The sequence below is a fragment of the Polyodon spathula genome, chromosome 12 (assembly GCF_017654505.1).
Source record: "Polyodon spathula isolate WHYD16114869_AA chromosome 12, ASM1765450v1, whole genome shotgun sequence".
NCBI classification, from domain to species: Eukaryota; Metazoa; Chordata; class Actinopteri; order Acipenseriformes; family Polyodontidae; genus Polyodon; species Polyodon spathula.
The window spans coordinates 15,012,019-15,033,546 of NC_054545.1; the positions used below are offsets into that span (position 1 = coordinate 15,012,019).

Genomic DNA, 21,528 nt, shown 5'->3' on the forward strand with positions numbered 1-21,528 from the left:
TGTCTGGCTTCTTGTCATTTCCATATCATCTTGTTCGTCTCTAAAGACAAGAGTTTCATCAGCAGGAAGAGAACATAAGCCAGACATGCTTTTTCTAGATGTTCTTGTGCTCTCTACTTGTGAATGAATTGCCTCAGTATCCTTGTAGTCAATTGCCATTTCCATATCATCTTGTTCGTCTCTAAAGACTGAGTTTCTTCTTGTCATTTCCAATAATTGCCTGTTTCTCAGTGAATATAACAGTTTTATCTGCAGAAAGAGAAAGTAAACCACCCACACTATTCCGAGGTTTTCTACAGATCTCCATTAGTTTAACTGCTTCCATATTCTTGCAGTCCATCTTACCTCCATTTGAAGTTTGCAAAAGACTTCTGCTATCAATAGCCAAGGTATGACATTTAGTCATGTCCATATCATCCAGTTCTTCAGAAAACACAACTGTTTTATCAGTGGGAGGTGACATTACTGGGGCAGCAACACTTTTACTCGTCCATGTAACTGGATTTGTAACTGCTTCAACATCCTTGTAGTCAATTGCAACTGTCTGGCTTCTTGTCATTTCCATATCATCTTGTTCGTCTCTAAAGACAAGAGTTTCATCAGCAGGAAGAGAACGTAAGCCAGACATGCTTTTTCTAGATGTTCTTGTGCTCTCTACTTGTGAATGAATTGCCTCAGTATCCTTGTAGTCAATTGCCATTGTCTGGCTTCTTGTCATTTCCATATCATCCTGTTTCTCAGTGAACATAACAGTTTTATCTGCAGGAAGAGAAAGTAAACCACCCACACTATTCCGAGGTTTTCTACAGATCTCCATTAGTTTAACTGCTTCCATATTCTTGCAGTCCATCTTACCTCCATTTGAAGTTTGCAAAAGACTTCTGCTATCAATAGCCACGGTATGACATTTAGTCATGTCCATATCATCCAGTTCTTCAGAAAACACAACTGTTTTATCAGTGGGAGGTGACATTACTGGGGCAGCAACACTTTTACTCATCCATGTAACTGGATTTGTAACTGCTTCAACATCCTTGTAGTCAATTGCAACTGTCTGGCTTCTTGTCATTTCCATATCATCTTGTTCGTCTCTAAAGACAAGAGTTTCATCAGCAGGAAGAGAACATAAGCCAGACATGCTTTTTCTAGATGTTCTTGTGCTCTCCACTTGTGGATGAATTGCCTCAATATCCCTGTAGTCAATTGCCACTGTCTGGCTTTTTGTCATTTCCATATCATCTTGCTCATCAAGTTGAGAGTAGCGAGTAGTGATGCTCTTCCTTGACAGATTCAGACCAAGTCCAGACCTTTCTGTACATTTCTCTATAGTACTGCTTGTCTTTAGAGATTTTCCAGATTCACAGCGGATTTCCCTACCTGTACCAAACAACCTTTGTCCAGTCATGTTATGTTGTAGACTCTGACTGTCTATTGCAACTGTGTGACTTCTAGTCATATCCATATTGTCATCTCCAGCAAACACAATGGTTTGATCTTTATGGAAAAGGAATGAAGAGCCAGGTACACTTTCAGACAGTGCCTGGTTAACAGACTTTTTGCCAACCGTGTTACTCCTTTTTATTTCCTGGTCAGTGGGAAACAATGACATACTTGGTTGTAGACTGCATGGTCTTTGATTTCCAGTAAAATCTTCTGGTTGACCAGTTAACTGTCTCATAAAGTTGCCGTCAATTGCAGCAGTGTGGCTTTTGGTAATCTTCACATCTGGCCCCTCAAACAAAACATTCCTTTTCTCTGGAAAGAAGTTCACACCTAAACTATCAGTGTTAGTTGGCAAAGAACTATTAGCATTGTTCACCCCCAGTTTGTCCAAGTCCAAAATGAATATCTCTGTACTTGCGGCAAAACTGTTTTCTTTAGCAGTCATGGATTTACCCGCATTAAGTCTGGAAAGAAAATCCTTAAAGTCTACTTTTACAGCTTTTAATGAAGGAGGATTTGGCTGAATTACTGGCAGATTATCAATTGGTCCTTTTAAATTTACAGATGCACTTTGTCCATTAGGGTTAATGCTTGGCAGGAACCCCGTAAACTGAAATTTATTTTCTGCAAGGGCTTTCCCACAGAGCGCTTGATCTTCAGAACTACTATAAGGTGTACGGTCCTGCCATCTTCCGGGCAGATTATCCTCCTCATTTGTCTTTACACCTGAAATGAACGTTTTGAAATCCAACTTGACGGAAGTAGAAACTCTACTTCTCCTTTTATCATCATCATTTTCATCAATGAGAGCGGTGTGGCTACGAGTCACATTCATGTCTTCATTGTTATCACTGGAAAATACAATTGTCTTGTGTCCCATGGTTCTTTGCAAGTTGAATTGATCATTGCAGTTTTTCTGATGGGGGGGGAAAAAAAAAAAAAAAAAACTAAACAAAAAAATCACCACTTATAAAATACACAGAAACACAAACCTTAACACCAAGACAAAACCTTGCAGTAGTATAGCATGAGGGCTGGTGGTAAATAATGATTTTTGTATGACTTTAACATTATTATTATTACTCCTGCTATTGTAGCAGTAAACCTTTTAATGGTGACTGGTTATTCACAAGTAAAAACATATAGTATATAAAACACATGCATATAAAATTTACAAAAGAGGAGGAGGCTATTTGGACCATCACAGCTTGTCCGGTTCTAGTAGTCGATTGATTTCAAAACTCTGTCATGTTGGTTCCAAGTGATTCCGTCTTAACATGACTAGGTAACCCATTTCATACCGTCACAACTTTGTATGTGAAGAGGTTGAAGTAATATGCTACAACCCTCAATAATATTTACAATATGTGCATTAAATTAAATGTTGCAGGCTGGAGCTTTAATTTTATTAAAGAAATGTGGTCTACTCATGATACAGATCATGTGTTGGAATGCTAACTTTTATAAACACATTTTTCAAAAAAATATCAATAACAATAAGGACATTCAATCTGTTTGCATCCCCATTTCTACTAAATATAATGGCATCTAATCTTTATTAATATGAAATGGGGTTACAGTATACTTAACTATACATATCAATTTCTCTCAAGTTAGTGTTTTTTTAAATATAAATTAACACATGCAACATTAACATGTGATGTTTTTGTACTCCAATTGATTACACATGTTTCACATTTAAACCAATATTTGGAAGCAAACTGTATTACTGCATTTGAAATATCTTCATATCCTCAAAAGAAAATGAAGAACCAAAACATTCTCAGTAACATAAAAGTGGACCAGTAATAACATTAAAAAGAGAAATAAGAGTCAAGTAAATTAGCAATATGTCTAACAGCAGTTAAAATAATACTGTTTTTCACAGGACTGAATACAAAATGTTTTACCTCAAACTTTTGCAGTGTAACTGGGTTGGAATCACAAATAAAGGCTTCCATGTCTGGGGAAAAAATAAAATAAAAAATAAATTCAGTATGCTAGCTCAGGTATTTAATCATTTACATTTTATAAATGACCACACTCCCTTAAAATACAGGCATCTTTATAGATAGTGGGGGTGACCACAGCTACAATATTGAGCACAAAGTAACTATAATTTGTACTGAAATGCTGATATAATTCAGCTTTAAATTCACAGGTCTTTATTCGCCACAAAATGTTAGTTAAATAATACTTACCACTTGTCTGACGATGCACATTCTGATTTTTTGTTATCCTAGAGTGACAAAAATGTTTAGTTGAATGAGTATTTTTTTTATACAAATCTATATATGATATATATATCTATATATATATATATATATATATATATATATATATATATATATATATATAAAATATAAAAAATATTGGATTATGAATGAAATTAACAAGTATCCTGACAAAAAAAAAATGACTTTACACTTCTTTTGTTCGACAGAAATTCACGTTAATATGTTAGCTTGAATTGTCGACTTACTAGGACGGGAATTTTATTAATTTATTATTTATTTATCATAACATCGTTCCACCCCTGGAGGAAAGTTGCACGTTCACACACAACAACCGTCCCCTTTTTTACCACGGAATTACTCAGGAACGGACCTTACACCAATCCGTGTTTAACCACAAACGCTAGTAATTCGGAGTTGGCGTACCATTGTTTTCGTCCGGATACAAGAGTATAATCTCACATATGAGAGGTAGACTGACGGTTCTCTGTGTATTTTTGAGTGCTGTGTGTTTTAAAGGAGTGCTGTGTGTTTGACCACTGAAGGCTTTGCCCAGCCTGGTCAAATTCTAAAGAATGGTTTTCCTAGGAAAATGGCCCAGCTGTCCCAACCTTTTAGTTAAGGAACTTGCGATTAGTCTAGGTCTCCAATTGGAGATAGGCTTTTGTTTTGTTTATTTTTGTTTAAGAAAAGTGCAACCACGCTGAAACTTACAGTTCGTGTGTGTGTGTGTCACTAATTGAAGGGTGCAAACCAGCATGTCCTGGGCTTGCCATATTCCTTAGATAACTATTAGATTGCGTGGTCACCGTAAAATATTTTTGAAAAATAAAGATATGCACTCCATTGTATTAGATGCAGAATGCAGATAAACGAAATAGCATATCAAGCGATATAAAGCTGGTTATGCAAATTCCATTTGCTGTGTATACTGTTTTTTATGATGCATTAAAGTGAGAAATGAACAGGTTTCCATATACTTTATGTGTGTTAAACATTCAGTAAATAATGGTTTATTTAATTGTTTACCTGCATTAAGCCTGGTAAGAAAATCCTTAAAGTCCACTTTTCCAGTTTTGGATGAAGGAGGATTTTCATTCCTGGCTCGATTTTCACTAATGAGAACGGTGTGGCTGTAGGTCATATCCATGTCTTCAATGTCATCACTGGAAAACAAAACTGTCCTGTCACCCGTGGTTCTCTCGATGTTGACTTGTTCATTGCAGTTTTCCTGAAAAACATTTTTATTATATATAAAAACACATAAACTTTAAAATGTGCACATTTATTATACCAACAAAACCTTATACTTTTCATAGTATATCAAAGGAATGTATAAGCTTTGATACTTTTAGATTTTGATATGAACACAACCCTCCAAGATTCTTCACCACTCAATATTGCTTTTTAATCCACATTTTTAAATGTCATGTAAAATAAAATTAAAAAGCTGTTGTATTGATTGTATTAATAAATTACACATGCTGTGTTATACACATTAAAAACAAAAAAACTGTAGGACTTTCCAGTTTGTCATTAATGAAATAACTAGTCAGAAAGAACAAAAGTTATTCAATGAATTCTGTAAAGAAATGTCCAAGTAGTAATGTTTATAAAAGCTCCCTTATTTATACATTTAGTGCTTTGACAAGTCTGTGTTTACATCAGTTGCTTTCCCATCAAAAGGGATTGCATAAAGAATACACAACCACAACAAATACAGAAGTTGTGTGATAATATCTTGGAATTCTGGGAAGTGAATTTATATATTTATTTGATCATTTCTTGACAATGCATTTTTGTTTAATTTCAAGCTACAAATATCTGTTACAAATGAATAACTAAAATAGATTCTTTGCTTAAACCTTAGGCTTGCCAAATCAACCAGGAAGCGTGCGCGCACACACACACACAACTACAATATAGAACTTCAAACCAATGTTACATAAAATATCTCACCCCAAACTGTTGCTGTGGAACCTGGATGGGAGCATGAAGCAATGTTTCCATACCTAAAAGAATAAAGAAAAAACACAATTATTACAATTCATATTTCTGCCAGTAATCATGTTGTGCAAGTCAAAAAAGATTGTTACAATTTGGATGGATGTTTGAGTTTGTATCTTATAAAGAGCACAAATTAACCTTTAAAAGGTAACCCTTTACATTACAGCACAAATCGCTATTTTTTCCAGACTGAACCACATAACCAAGGGCAGCGTTGTCAGTAACCACTAATGGCTAGTATCAAATACATAGATTATTTGATCTTAATGTTACTTTAAGCGTGGATGTTCCTATAGCATTCGAGTCCAGTAGAATTAACGTTCAACAGGGGTCATTTAACAGTAGCTGTACTGCAAGTATTTATTTAATTCCAATATATCCATTTCTGAACTCCAGCGTCCATATTAGGGATGCACTGACCATTAATAAAATACCATAATCTGCATCTCAATGTAATTAAATCAACAATTATTATTATTTATTATTATCTGCCATTTGTAATGACTCATCAACACTGTAGCCATGCTGCAGTGCAGTGAACAGTTTTCAGTATAAGCTTGTCTTTAATATTAAAACACATACAATAAGTGTGTGATGTGTTTAAAGCTTAAATACATTTTCAAGCGTAAAATTAAAATTCCAAGTGATGGTTTACAAGTATATTAAAAAAAAACAAAATCTGATAAAAACCGATAACACCCGATACAAAAAATGAAATCAGTGTACAGCCAATAAAAACCTTTACCAGGGCCGTTCTGAATACTTTAACCCTACCCCAACTACTCAGTGGCAGCAAATCCCTACATTTCTATTGGATGTATGTGCCCGTGACTAAGCTTTTGTTGTGAAAGTCAGCAAAGAAAAGAAGGTACAACTTAAATGTGCAAGTACTGTCGTTGTGTTACTATATATTGTACCAGAAAAAAAGAAAAACAGCCAAGATTTTGGAAAATAACTGAAAACAATGTCATACACTATATAAAAAGAAAAAAAACTAAAATAGCTCAAAATAAGCATCGAAAAAGGAAATGTATAAAACAGAAGCCCTAAATATCAGTAACCTAAATCAGGCCAGATAAAAAACATACCACAACAACACACACACTCTGTGCATCCCTTGTGTTATATAGCTACTCATCTTAATTTAAAAGACGTCTTACCACTAATCTGTCGTTTGACATCTTGAGCAGCGTCAATCCTACACAATGAAGAAAAGTTTGTTAATTTAAATGAAATTAAATTTTACAAAAGTGTGTACAGATTCGGTTTGAGAACTAATCATATCAATAATTCAACTGGATGCAACAGATTACAATCTTACACTTATTACTGCAGCTCACATGTACACCTTGCTTTACCAACCTTTAACTAAGCCGACTTCTTGGTTTGTCAATAAAGCTTATTGACTACAAAACCCTTGAATACCTTTATACAAACAGTAATACACTGCAAAGCAAGCTTAATGCAAAACAGGACCGTTTAACCAATTGATTATGTTAGCCTTTTAAAAATAATCATCTCTCAGTTATATTTGTCTTAAATTGTAATACCAATGCTATTGTTATTAAATTTCAATATTTTACATTCATTAATTTTGTAAGTATAAATGTTAACAACTGAAAAAAATTACTGGTCCTAAACATACTCATACTCCATTACAACGAAGTTGTGTGCGCATTAGCAATTGTGGCGATATCTGACCAACGTTCAGAATTCAAAAAAAGTTAATGAAAAACAAATCAAAAAAACATGAGGACGACAGACAGGTCTCCAAGGTTAGAAAAAAAAAAAAGGATCAAAAGCAGCAATTACCCATTGTGTGCAGATTGTTTGTTTCAAAACATTAAAAAAAAAATGGTTAAACTTGCTGTTGAGTGATGTTTTGTTAATTATTCAAAATAACCCTAGCAATAATCAATCAATAATCGTTTCATGCAGCAGTACTACATTGCAAGCAAAGTTTCTTCAGTTCACTATATAATTAGAATAACTTGCCATATATTGCTGATAACTCCAATGTGGAGTTACCCATAACAAACATGAACTTCATGAACAAATGATCTATTTTCAATTGTTTGTACTTACTTCTGCTGCTCCCCTTCCCCTTCCTTTGCTGAAATATGAGAGAACAACTTTGGTAACATTTTAATTACCCCATATATAATGTAACAGTTGTTCCTATCTGTGTTAAAACAGAGTCAAACATATACAAACAGCTCAAATTACTACACAATTAACTTTCTCACCCCCCTCCCCCACCCCACTGGGGTTAAAGAAAAGGTAATGCTGTAGGGTTGCAGTCTGTAAAAGCAAAATATGGACAATATCTAAAATACCTGTTAATTATAAGATTACCTGCATTATCCAAAAGTGTTATCCCTGTAGCATCTGTCTCAAACACCCTGGAAATTAAAACAACAATATTATTTTTTTTTTTAATACACTAATGCTTTGCTCTACTTGACAAGTGGTTGATTTATTTATTTTTCTACAGGCAGTTTGCTAAGGAATTACAGACCAAATTGAAAGTTATCAAAATGTCAGTTGGTATGAAAAATACATTATTTGTTCATCTCTTACTTTACACCTGTGGTCTCAGCAAAGCTGACTCTCCGAGATTTGCGCGTTTTTTTTTCAGCTGGCTTTGTTGGACACTCCTAAAACACACAGAAAAAAAATAAAAAAGTAATTATATATATATAATGCTTTGCAAATGTAAAATAATTTGATACTGGCACGTACACATTCATTAATGCACCTCCCCACTAAAAAAAATGATCAATTTATGTCATGTTTCCATTGCCAATGGGAAAGATTTGAAAGGGTTTTGAGATCAGTGAGGAAGGCAGAAAGGAGGGTTTTGATTTAATTATATTATCAAGGAAGCAGTTGAACTGGAGGTGGCCAAATGCATTTCTAGTAACTATCCAAAAAAAAAAAAAAAAAAAAAAAAAGGTGATACATAAAGGCAATCTCTGACATTTTTGTAAAATCCGGTTCCAGATTGTGACAGTAAATACAGAGTGACTTCATGGTGCAGATGGAAATGTGGAATACAATCGCTGAATACCCTTTAATTGTTGGAGTTGTGTATTTTTTAGAAAGCAATATGTGCCGTTAGATTATATATAATATTTGTATACAAAAGGCCCTGTAGATACAGCGTTTAGATCTGCTTAGATCAAATAAATAGATTCCTTCGTCTAGTTCTTACAGTTTCACTTCCGTTCTGCAGATTCACATTTATAATTACATTTTGAAAATTGGAGATTTTATGCTTTCATTAATGAAATATTACCTTAACTCTGTCATGGATAGGCCCAATAGACGTAAGGGGACTCCGAGGTGCCTTCAATATCTAAAACATAGAGAAAAACATATTTTTACATGTAAATTGCACAGACATTTTGAACACAGCATAAACACATAGGCACTAAACATTGTCATTTTATTTGTGCTCTTACTTAAGTAAAAAAAAATCACTAATCGTCGCACCAAAAACATATCAATTTGCAGATGTTTGAGAAAATTAAAATATAAAAAAAATTAAGTTATTTGACAAATAAATACACTTACTGATGAGATCCTCCTCTTCCGTTTCAGTTCAGTCTGGCCACTGCATAACACAATTGAATGACGAGATTAAATTATACAATTATTCACTTAAAATAAACTTGGTATCAATACATACGATCCAAAGATAAGCAATTACAATAGCGAAAAAAAAAAAAAAAACAGTCAATCTGGATTACGATCTTGTGTTAAAGTTGGTATCCTGCATTTGTTTCATTATGCAAGTTATTTGGCAACTTGGATTCTGGGCAATTTTGAAAATATTTTCCTTGAAATAGTATATTGATTATGTACACATCAGAGCTCTGGAAAAATTGATTTTGTAGTAACCACGTTTTATTATTGGATAATCAGTTCAAGTTAACCTTGGGCCTATCAGGCAAAATTGTAGCAATATTAAGAAGTAATAGCAAGAAGCATTTTCAAAGTCAATATATTAAAGGAAGAAAAAAAATACTTTTCATTTTGTACAAATCCAGGGTCATCCATTTGTGCATGAAGATAGCTTCTGAAAAATAAATGTATTACAAAAATGAATTATTAAAGAAATGATTGCACAAATATGCAAAACCAGAACATCACCAACATTGTCTGCTTTGATTACATATGTACTGTGGTGTCACAATGTTTGTTAGATTCACAGACTTAATATTTTTAAAAAGGTTGGACGTTGCATGGTATGAATTAAATACTACACTATACAGCAACAGCCAGGACCTCACTGTAAAAACTAGGCCTAAGAAATATCCCCAACCTTTGGAGAAGAAAAAAAAACACATGCAAATAACTTACTTTAAAAAACGTTAATGAACCACCAAAAAATACAACCCCTTCATCATTCATGCTGCATGCACCAAAGTTATGACTTGTATTCATCAGAACATTAGGTTACTTACCGTAACCCTGGTTCCCTGAAAGAGAAGACGACCACCACTACATTAGGTAAGGGATATTCCTACCCTTCGGGAAGGTATTGCTGAGCTCTCCATACCAGAGCTGCTGACAGGCCCTTTCCTAGGATGATGCACTTTGTCCCGCCCACTGAGGGAATAAAACCGTCACTTACAAGAAAATCCTCCTTTTTTTTCCCCATCGCTTTGGTCGCCCTCACGGGTGGTGGTTGTCTTCTTTTTCAGGGACCAGGGTTACGGTAAGTAAACTAACATTCCCTTTCAATTAAAAAACGACCACCATTACATTAGGTATGGGATAATGTATAACAAAGCTGTCGCGAGGGAGAAGTAATGACAGCATGTGGGACGCACAACACTGTGTAGCACAGAGGTTAGCGGTGTGAACTTACACCCTCAACAACCCCTGTGCCTGCAAGCCCTGCTAGCCACAGTACAAATATCGGATATAGAGGCACTTTTGAAAAGGGCCCAAGATGTAGTCAATCCTCTAAGGGAGTGTGCGGATACCTTACCAGGTGGGGCCAAGCCAGCACCATTATACGCAGTCGAGACTGTGTCCACAATCCAGTGCAACAGACGCTGCTTAGAGAGGGGCTGTCCTAGTGTTCATGTCCCATGACAAAGAGCCGGTCAGATTGGCGCAAAGCTCTTGTCCTATGTAGGTAGCATCTCAATGCCCGCACTGGGCAGAGGAAATTCAATCTCATCCTCTGTTGAAGCAAACGGAGGTGGATGGAAGGATTCTGATTCCACAGACCGATTAATGTGGAAGGCTGTGATCACCTTGGGGAGGAAAGCAGGGTTGTTGTGCAGAAACACCTTGCTGCCATCCATCCTTCCAAATACGCATGCAGGAGCTGTGCACAGCGCCTGATAGCTAAGGCGGAGGCTGTCTTCATAGACAAGTACTTCAGCTCTCGGCTCAAATGGGGCCTTCGTGAGAGCCTCCAGTACAATATTAAGGCTCCATTCAGAGAGAACAGTCCTACTAGGAGGGCGCAATCAAACAGCGCCTTTAAGAAAACAGGTAACCAAAAAATGAGCACTGTAGACTATGAATATATTGAGGCATGGCAAGCAGAGATAGCCGATAAATACACCTTCAAGGTGGAAGGTGACCTTCCAGCATCAAGCAGTTCTTGCAGAAACTGTAAGATGACTGGTATGGGCCAAGATATGGGGTCATGGCTTCTACCCAGACACCAAGCCTGAAAATACTTCCACTTACAGCTATACAAAGACCTAGTGGTGTGCCCTAGCACTGTAGCATACCCACTGCATCAGACAGCCCTAGGGCCAGCGGTCCCCTTTCAGGGGTCAGACCCATAGCCGGAATGGTTCCGGGTGCCAAAAAGAGCCTTTCGTCTGACTGAGGAGATCCAAGTGAAGTGGAATCTCCCAGGGCTGGCAATGTAACAGCTGGCACAGGGTCAAAAACCATACTCTCCTGGGCTACTAGGAGAACTGATGCTTTCTCTAACCGGACTTTGACGAGAAAAGCCAGGAGCAGCAGTATAGGCAGGAAAACGTACAAAAACGCTTTGGGCTCTCATGCGCAGGGATGTCCAGCCATCCGACCAGGGTCCGTGAACTCCTCTACCTGCCCAGACTAACCCTCAACCAGAGTTGGGTGCGTCTGTCATCACCAATTGAAGGCTGTGTATCACTCCTATCCTTGCGCCTTCGCTCAGATGAGAGGCTTGCCTCCACCAGCATAGAGCTTCCCAGCATAGGCGAGACATGGTCAGCCAACGGTATCTGTCGTGCTTGGGGTGCAGCTGAAGGCAATGAGCCACACTTGGATCAGGCGCTTGTGGAGTAACTCTAGTTGGGTGGGTGATGAAGCCGCGGCCATCAGACCCAATAGTTTTTAACAGAACATCAGTTGTACTGTGAACCCTTGTTGAACAGGGCCAGACAGTTGCAAATGGCAGCTACTCTGTCATCCGACAGGCAGACAACAGCCAGCAAGCTCTGGGTAACAGAACGCGGCAATTGAAACGTGTATTCTGTGACGTTGACCGTTTCCTTCAAAACCATTACCAAAATACAGTATCAGTTCACAAGATCTTCCTCAGACACTTTGTTAAGGCTGCAAGAACCAATGCTTGATTTAGAAGAAGTGTTACAGTTGAAAAAATGCATTAACCGGTGTATAACCGAATTACGATAATTGCGGTTTAGAATAAGAGAGTAATGTACCTAAACAGCGATAAACCGAAAAACCGGTATACCGACCCATCCCTGCACCAAGTACCGTGACATTATGGGTGCGTTCACGATACTTCTTTGCCGGCTAGATTGCAGACGGGATTTGTGCCTGACGTCACTGGACTATGCAGATGATGCTTGGCCAGTTTTGGGAGATTTCCCAGGCAGCAGCAGAGCAGACGGAGCAAACATGTGACGTCAGTAGACTTTGTTGAATTTTCTGAATTCTGATAGCAGAAGAGTTATTAAGCAATTGGACCATTTATAATGACAAATCAAATAAGGGACAGTCCAATAAAAGAAAATAAACATATTAAATATACTTTCAAATATGCATTTTATAAATCAACAGATTCACGAACACTATACATGTCTTGATTGATTTATTTTATATATATAAAAATACACACACACATATTGATATATTAAATGTAACTATAGCAATGCACCTTGCTTACACCTGCCAGTTGTTTGGGAAATTAATGTCAGAGTTATTTCAGTAACTTCAAGATTGTTTAAGATATGTCGTTGTCATTCGCAATACAATAGTTGTAACTTATACAAGCTTCTTTTCTGTGTTCTTCACACCCCCATCCAGGTGGCAGTACAAGTTCTCCAATAGCTGCATGTCGTTCGCTACACTCCTCTTGCACTTGGTAGAACTCTCCATTGCTTTGAAGTCGGGTCTGCTCCAGCGCTGTGTTCCAATCCAAAACAAAACCTCACCCCCTACGCTCTACTCCCTTCAAAGTGATCACTTCTGGAAGTGGTCACTTTGAAGGGAAGTAGGGCGTAGGGGGCGCAAAAGTGATTCAATGGGAACACACTTCAGCGTCATCACTCACAGCCAGGGAAAGGCGTCGTCCGAAGTGCAATGTTGGAAACTCAGGAGGGGATTGACAGATGTTTGTGTGTGTAAAATATTCTACTCTTTTAAATATTGTTATGCTTATAGTAGCTATTCATAATAAAGCAATAATAAATAATTAGTTTCTAGTGTTGTCATTATATGAGTGTGTGTGTGTGGGGGGGTTATTAGCACAATTACAATCAAAATATTGGTAGCAAGTTACATTTTGAGCACCAAGACTGAGAGGAGAAGAGAGAATTCAAATGGAAACACTTGTTGCAGCCGCAATAGCCACCTATATTTTTTGTATTAATTAATGGCCAACGGAGGATCGGGTCTGCAATCCACAGGCAAGCTTGGAAATGTTCCTCTTGCCAGTGAGCATGCTGTTTTTCTAACTTCGAACTCTAATAAAGAGTTAGGTTTTCTCATCTGACCCTGTAATAATTAAGGTAAATGAGCTGAAAAAAAAGCTGTTTCACTGGAATAAATAAGCCATCTAGCAGTACAAATAGCTACAGAACAACATAGCTTGCTATTTGTTTTTTTTATTGACAATATCAAGCTAGGCCAACGCAATAACGCAAAAAAGTCGTCTCGATCATTAATTTTATTCAATGATCTATCTATTGGGAACACGTATAAGAATCACATGAGTTATTTATCACAAGAAGCATTATAATATTGCTATGTTATATGTTTGGATAGAAGCGACAGCCAAATAAATTAATAATACATTAATAAGTACTAATAATTGCTAATTACATTTGTACACAAACTCCATCTTGTCCATCTCCGGTTTCATTTTTTGCGCTGTGTCTTTAAAACACAAAGCTTAATGGGATTGACGCAATGCTTGCCGGGTTATGAAGAGAGAGTCTCTTCCGCAGAAGTGTACGGTGTTTGCAGCCCACTTGAAGGGCCCTTCGGAAGGAGTAGTTTATGTTCACTACAAATGTGAACACCCCTTAAGATGGCCGCCATCCACCTCTGCCCTTTGAAGTGCACTTCGTAGGGCGCATTTTCGTGGATTGGAACACAACCCCTGTTAGAGTCTGTGCCGGATGCGTGACCTCTGTTGTCAGATCCAGCTGAGGTCACGAGATTTGCTGAATTTGGACATGTTATACATGCAGACCAGTGTCATTTAACGTAGGACCTGCGCAGACTCTCAAATGTCTGTGTAACATGAATGCACCCTATGTGCAACGCGTACCATGCAGCACCGTGCGTACCGCACTTGCGTAGTAGTAGTGGCATCAAGCATCTTGTGCACCACGGGCGTACCGAACACTGCACACACCAAATACCATGTGCCGCTGATTGTGCACTACCGCCAAGGCGTTGGACAGCTTACACGAAGCATCTGTGTATCGAGATAAAAATATCACGGGCTATGCGTGTGCCGTGGTACCTGCTAGCAATGTGCCTGCTCTAACCACGTGGTCAACACACACACACTTGGTCAGCGCCTACAGTGTACCGGGGGGGGACGCAGGGCTAAAGCTGTGATGGGCGAGTTTAAGCAGACAGTAAAACATGGTAGAATGATAGTAACGGGAGAGAGAGCACACTGTGTTTACAAGGCCTGAGGTGAGCAGGCCTGCACGCCAGCAGGGTCTACTCAACAGTGGGGATGTGGCAAGGCCTAGCCCCGTGGAGGAGAGTGCAGCTGGATGGGTCACGCGGCAGCAGGGATACAGCAAAGTCTAGCCCCGAGGAGGCCACATGTACTCTCTGGAAGAGAAGACAATCATTCGCGAATGACTGCACAGGCAGTCGTTCACGTACGACAGACAGATATAAAGAGCGCCCTACCACACAGCGGGAAGGCCGCTGAAAGACAGAAAGGCAAAAAAGGGCTCTGTCGTCTAAGTCGTTGATTCCAAGAAAGCAGCAAGCAAGAATGCAAGGGAAATACAACCGACTCGTGAAGCTCTTTTCTATCAACACGCTCAACACAAAGGTCTTACCTTACCACCTTGAGCGGGAAAAAGAGGAGGCTCTGCCTGTGAGTGACGGTTTTATTCCCTTGGTGGGCGGGACCGAGTGCGTCATCCTAGGATGGGGCCTGTGCAGCTCTGGTATAGGCAGCTCAGCAACACCTACCCCAGGGCAGAAATATCCCAAACCTAATGTAGTGGTGGTCATCTTCGAATTGAAAGGGAACTGAACTGATTTTTGCAGCAAGAGCTGCAGCTTTACAATATATATATATATATATATATATATATATATATATATATATATATATATATATATATATATATATATATATAATGCGTTACGTCGAATTTTACACAAATACATACCGGGACCCATGCAAAAGTGGGGCAGTAGTACTTAACTATTGTAGACCCGCGGTATGTTTGATTGTATATTCCGCTTATTATACATTTACGGATAGGGGGAGGATGATCATATCTACTGGTTAGACATGTGTTACGCCATTAGGGCAGTGCTAGTCTACTATTACATGAAATGCAATTTTCAATTATGAATACGGTAAACAAAAGAGAATATCCTACAGACCAAGTATTGTATTATACACAACGATGACATCGACTGCAAGCTACGTATGTCAAACTTCTTTGCACAAAAATGCGTATCAACATTTATAACTTGTATTTCCAAATTTCATATTGCTATTTCGGTGCTGTATGAAAATAAATAAATAAATAAATAAATAAATAAACACTTCCACCGGTCGAGCTAGTAAACAAAAGTCAGGCAAGTAAGTTAAAGTTTGAGCGCTATCAATTTAAAAGTTCCCACTTACCTGTTACAATATTCAGACAATGTATGTTTTATGTGTCTTTTTCCAAATAATACACACTGTTAGTAATTCTTTTACTTGGCATTATCCTCCAGATATATCTATTTTTTTTTTTTTTTAATTTAACCGCCTTGCCAAACGCATGCGCAGTCACTGCTGTCACCACCAGTTCCACTCCCAGCAAGCGGTTAAAGGAAGTGACATTTACATTTTCAAGCGGGTTTCAATATTCATGACGTAGAGGTTTGGGTGGTGCAATTTTTCAAACTTCAGAGCGGGTGTTGGAGATTGTCCTGCAGCAGAATAAACAAAGAGGTTTGAGTCTAATATGTTATGTTTAAGACTTTTTTTTTTTTTTTTTTTTTTTTTACGAATATGTCACTGCAGCTTGATTAATAGCGCACTCATGGTAGTTTTCTGTTGTTACACCGGTGGTTTTATCGGTGTAATAGTCTCGCTGTTGTTATACCTGTGTTTGGCAAAATAACTTCGCTGTACAGGTTGTTAATGTTTGGAGTTCCAGCCTCGTTATCAACTGTGCGCTAGTGCATGAAATGGTAAAAACAGTTCAATAACTTGTTCTAAAAAATAACACCGGAAATTAATACAAATATTAGTGAGTGACTAGCAAGTATAATCAGAATTAACAAGAGGTTGATACTGAATTATTGTCCCTCTTATGTTGAATATTTTAAAGGTTCTTGTATCTTTCTTGTACTTCAGTTTGTGGTAGTGGAGAATGGTCATCACTTTGTGTTAATTATTTCTAAATTATTAAGAGGGAAAAAAAATCCTTGATTAATTGAAAATATACAGTTAGTGGGTACAAATTCAGAAGTGGTAAAAGGCATGTCACACACTTCAAATGTAGGTTGTTTAATGACAAAATCAGCTGTAGAAACTAATTCTATTCTGTATCTTTTCAGGTATCAAATTCATGGAACAAGGAGACATGCTGACCTCAAAACTTCCATTGTATCAAGGCTTGAAAGATAATTTGGGCAACAGACTCCCTGATGCAGGTAAACTGTTTATTAAAAGTAATAAGTGCATTGCAGATGTATGAAACTTTTGTGTCAACAGTACATTAATACATACTTCTTGGAAGTTTATGCAATGATCTTGTGTTGGAATTCAGTGCAGTTTTCTGTTTCTGATTTTTGACAACAAAATCAGTATTCATTTTATTTTTTATTAGTTGATAAACACATGCAACTACATATTTTTGTTGTAGAAAGGCACAGAGATTCAGAAGAGGTTTTAAGAATTTTATTTAGAAAAAAATCTTGATTGTTCTTGGGGTTTGGTGGCATCATTGTATTCAGCGGGCCGGGTACCATCATATTTATATTTCCATGGGATTTCTTGACTTCTGCCTTGTTTTCACAAGGTGGCTTGCTCAGCCCCTATGCCCTTTGTGTCCGCGCCTGCCTTTTTACACACCCCCAGTCCTGAGCTCATTCGCTTCCAGCTCTGGGTCAAGCGGATAGGCTTTGAAATCAAGGCAAGGCCACCAGAGGATAGGTGTCTGGCTGTTACATTCTAGGTTTCTGTAAGCGCTTTTAATACATAAATGTTTCAAAGGGTAGAGAAAAAGATTACTTTTGATAGTTTATTTTAAGAGAGACAATTACATTTTTTTATCCATAAATGTAGTTAATTTTTACAAATGTGTATAGAAAAAACTTTGAGGTGCTGATGAGTGTACCAAACTACTAATATGTTTATCAAATAAATAAATAAATAAATAAATATAAGTAATGTCGGAATAGAAGGCTAATTAAACCACGCCGTGCCAGACACGCAACAGGCTGAAGCAAGCTTCTGGAAACAATCAGTCCACACAGTTCTGCATTAGTGTGTGTGCTGCAATTGTAATAATTTCTCCTGGCTTTTATGTGATACAACCACTTAAGTTTGGGAGTAAGGGGGTAAAAAGCATTAAGGCCAAAAGTATAACATAAATATCTGTTTACATTCCCCAGAAGGCAGTTTTAGCTGCAGGAACAAAAGTTTTCCTATAGAAGTAGGCTTAATAGACCTTCAGCAGTAGGGGGTTTTGAATGACATTTTAAGGAACATGTTATCCACAAAAACCTTCAGAGCTTATATTTTCAAAAAAGGATTTTATTATAATCTTGCACATTTTTTTATTTTTCTTTTTAAGCTTCCAAACCTATGGACAATGGAAAGAAGACCTTTCTTCCCAAGCTTGAGCTCAATAAAGAACTACCTGTTCTTTTCAATTTTGCTTCTAAAAGTCAAAATGGTGCAGTATTCAAAGCACAGAATACAGCTGCCAACCAAAGGTAAATAGAGATGTTAATGTATTTACTATATATGTGCGCAGTGCTTGCAAATACAAAGGACATTTAAGTCATACCTAGTAAGCCAATATATTTGCAAAAGTACCCCTTGCTTCAAGAATACACTACAAAAGCTCAAGCATCCATAAAGCATAATTCAGAACTAGAAACACGAAGCTTCTATATAATATATATAGTATATATATATATATATATATATATATATATATATATATATATATATATATATATATATATAAGCTCAAAGAGCCAGCTGCCCAACGTTTCGATATGTTGTACATATCTTTTTCAAGGGAGCCTGTGTTTGAATCAAAACATTGGAGGTATTTATAGGTGTTTGACGGCATGACAACCAACTTTTGTTGTTGTTTATATTCAAATCCATGATTTATTCTTACATGATGTAATGGTGTTCTATATGTGACATCGCTTTTACTTATATATTTAAATCTATATTCTAATTAACATTATTTTATATAAACTTACATTTATATTATCATGTAATGTTGGCTCTGAGGATCAGCCTTGATATGGTCTCCCCAGCGCATCAGCATGTACAACTTTTGAATTAATTTTGTTTAATTATTTTTAACTTTTATATATTTATTGGAATTAATTAGTTCATTCTTTTCTGTTGAGTCCCGCTGGCATAATTGTGTTCAGTTTATTTATCCATTTACTTTCTTTTATTCTTCTATATGTCGCATTGTCTAATTTTAGCTGTTCTAATACTACAAACTTTACATCATTTATGTCATGTCCTTGACTGGTGAAGTGCTGTACTATTGGTTCATTCATTTTTTTTTATTTCTAATTAATGAAAGGTGGTTCTGAATTTTTATATAAAGTTGTTCCAGTCTCTCCAACATATTATTTAATCACATTTTTCACAGGCTATTCCATAAATAACAATGCTATTTATACAGTAGGTATTAGTTTTTAGTGGATATGTGGTGTTCTTATGTTTAATTATATTTCTACTTTTGTCTATGTATTTACAAACTTTACATGTACTAGTGCAAGTATTTGTAGAACCTATTCTGTCAATTATTCTTTTATGTTTACTGTGAACTAGAATATCACCTAAATTAGCTTCTCTTGAATTCTACAACTGGGGCCTTAAGAAACACTTTTTTCAATTTTTCTGAATTATGTAGAATACGCAAGTGTTTCCAAACTATCTTAGAAATATTGGGCAAAAGTTTAGAGTATGTCATTACTAATGGGACTCTCTTGACCTTTTTATCTCTATTTTTATAATCTAGTAGATCATCTCTTTTTAGTTTATCCACTTTTCTTAACTCTGTCTCTATAATTCTTTCTTTGTATCCTCTTTTTTTAAGATTTGTTTTTAATACATGTCTTTGTTTTACATAGTCACTTTCTTTAGAGCATATTCTTTGTATTCTTATTCCTAGCCCCTTTGCGATTGCCCTTTTAGTGTGTATTGGATGTGCAGAGGACATGTGTAAATACTGGTGCATGTCAGTAGATTTATAGAAGAGATCAGTCTCAATTGAACCTTCTTCAAGTTTTACTACGGTATCTAAAAATTATATTTCTTTTCTTGTCCATCGAAGGTCCACCTTAATATTACTGTGTATTTCGTTTGCCATTTTATGAAACTGAAAAAGAGATTCTTCTCCATGTGTCCAAACCCCAAAAATATCATCTACAAACCGAAATGTATTCTAAAGGTTCTCTTTCTGATTTTCTAAGTAATTGTTCTTCCCATTTCCCCATGTATGTACTGGCAAAATGCATTCCTAATTTAGATCCTGTTGCTGTACCATTGTTTTGTTTGTAATTTTTATCAACAAATGTAAAATAACTGTTTTCTAAAACTACATTGAGCATGTTCAGCAGCTGTGGGTATTGATTTATCTAGAATATTATCTAGTGCTTTTTGACAAGCTTCTAAAGTTTCTTTACGAGGGACACTTGGATACAAGGATTTTACATCCATGCAAAATATAATAGTATTCTCTGGAAGGTTGTATATATATACACACACACTACCAGTCAAAAGTTTTATACCTGCTTGAAACCAGGTTTTTTTCATGATTATCTATGCTTTTAACTGTATAAACTTGTCTATAAACACTTAATATTTCATTGCTGATAATCATAAGTGAATTGCGTACAAAAATTAAATTTGTAAATGAAAATGTAAATCTTCTCAATTTCAATGAAATGGTCACCCAAAGCAAGGGGATTTCAGTCTGAAGCTCAGTCAGTTAAGTCTGAAATGTGTATAACACGGTGTTAGAACACTGGCCTAAGTAAAAAAGTGTCTTTGTTAGATGTTCTCTAAGTTAACTAGCATGTTACTTAATTAACCTTTTATCACCAATTATTGTTAACAGGTGATATATAGGTAGCATAGGCACAAGGTTGTCATTCCTGAATGTAAGGGAGCAGAAAATGGCAAAATACGCTCAGTTAAGCAAAGAAGAAAGACAGTCTGTAATTACTTTAAGAAATGAAGGTCAATCTTTAAGACAAATCACAAGAACTTTGCAAGGGTCTGTAACTGTTGTGGCCAAGACCATCAAACGATTTTAAGAAACTGGCACTCATGAAGACCGAACAAGGTCAGGCAGGCCAAGGGTGACCTCAGAATCAGAGAACAAGTCAATTAGTCACAAGTCTGCGAAACCGGCAATTAACTGCTCCTGAAATACAAGCTCAGCTAAATGCTACTAGAAGTACAGATGTTTCAACATCAACTGTTCAGAGGAGATTGCGTGAAGCTGGCCTAACTGGAAGAATTGCTGCAAAGAAACCATTGTTAAGAGTGCAGAATAAGAGGAAGAGACTTGCCTTGGCCAAAAAACACAGAAACTGGACGTTTGAGGAGTGGAAGTCTGTCTTATGGACCGATGAGTTAATATTTGAAATATTTGGGTCCAACCGCCGAGCATTTTTAAGACCCAGAGAGGGTGAGCTCGTGAGTTCTGCATGTGTGGTTCCCACTGTCAAGCATGGAGGAGGCAGTGTCATGGTCTGGGGTTGCTTTGCTGGTGACAGAGTTGGTGATCTTTACCAAGTCCATGGCAAGCTCAACCAGCATGGCTATCATAGCATACTTCAGAGGTATGCCATTCCATCAGGATTAAAGAAGGAAAGTGAAGGACAACTCAGTCTAATGACCTGGCCTGCCCAGTCTCCAGACCTAAATCCCATAGAAATT

General features: G+C 36.9%; 2 protein-coding genes across 2 annotated transcripts in view; one reads left to right on the forward strand and one right to left on the reverse strand.

The window, feature by feature from the left end:
• Positions 1–181: 181 nt before the first annotated feature.
• On the reverse strand, positions 182–16,145 carry LOC121324336 (kinetochore scaffold 1-like). The gene is made up of 12 exons (XM_041266069.1): positions 16,012–16,145; positions 9,715–9,765; positions 9,261–9,300; positions 8,983–9,042; positions 8,265–8,341; positions 8,040–8,086; positions 7,770–7,797; positions 6,845–6,882; positions 5,637–5,689; positions 4,707–4,908; positions 3,354–3,406; positions 182–2,359 (listed from the first exon to the last, which is right to left on the reverse strand). Exons 2-12 carry the CDS (start codon positions 9,744–9,746, stop codon positions 182–184), a joined length of 2,808 nt encoding a protein of 935 aa, XP_041122003.1. The 5' UTR covers positions 9,747–9,765; positions 16,012–16,145.
• Positions 16,146–16,257: 112 nt separating this feature from the next.
• Positions 16,258–21,528, forward strand: part of LOC121324028 (small kinetochore-associated protein-like) — an 11,851-nt gene continuing 6,580 nt past the window's right edge. The window contains exons 1-3 of the mRNA XM_041265415.1: positions 16,258–16,323; positions 16,935–17,030; positions 18,176–18,317. Of these exons, the coding sequence (XP_041121349.1) occupies positions 16,946–17,030; positions 18,176–18,317 (227 nt within the window). The 5' untranslated portion in view covers positions 16,258–16,323; positions 16,935–16,945. The remainder of the gene's footprint in view (positions 16,324–16,934; positions 17,031–18,175; positions 18,318–21,528) is intronic.

Bases quoted from the DNA above. Each gene is read 5' to 3' on its own strand.
- LOC121324336 (XM_041266069.1), bottom strand. From the start codon at position 9,746: ATGGATGACCCTGGATTTGTACAAAATGAAAA. The intron at 9,301-9,714 runs GTATTTTTTTTC...TGTGTTATGCAG, and splicing joins GGATTTGTACAAAATGAAAA to TGGCCAGACTGAACTGAAAC. The intron at 2,360-3,353 runs GTAAAACATTTT...CCCCCCCATCAG, and splicing joins TTACACTGCAAAAGTTTGAG to AAAAACTGCAATGATCAATT.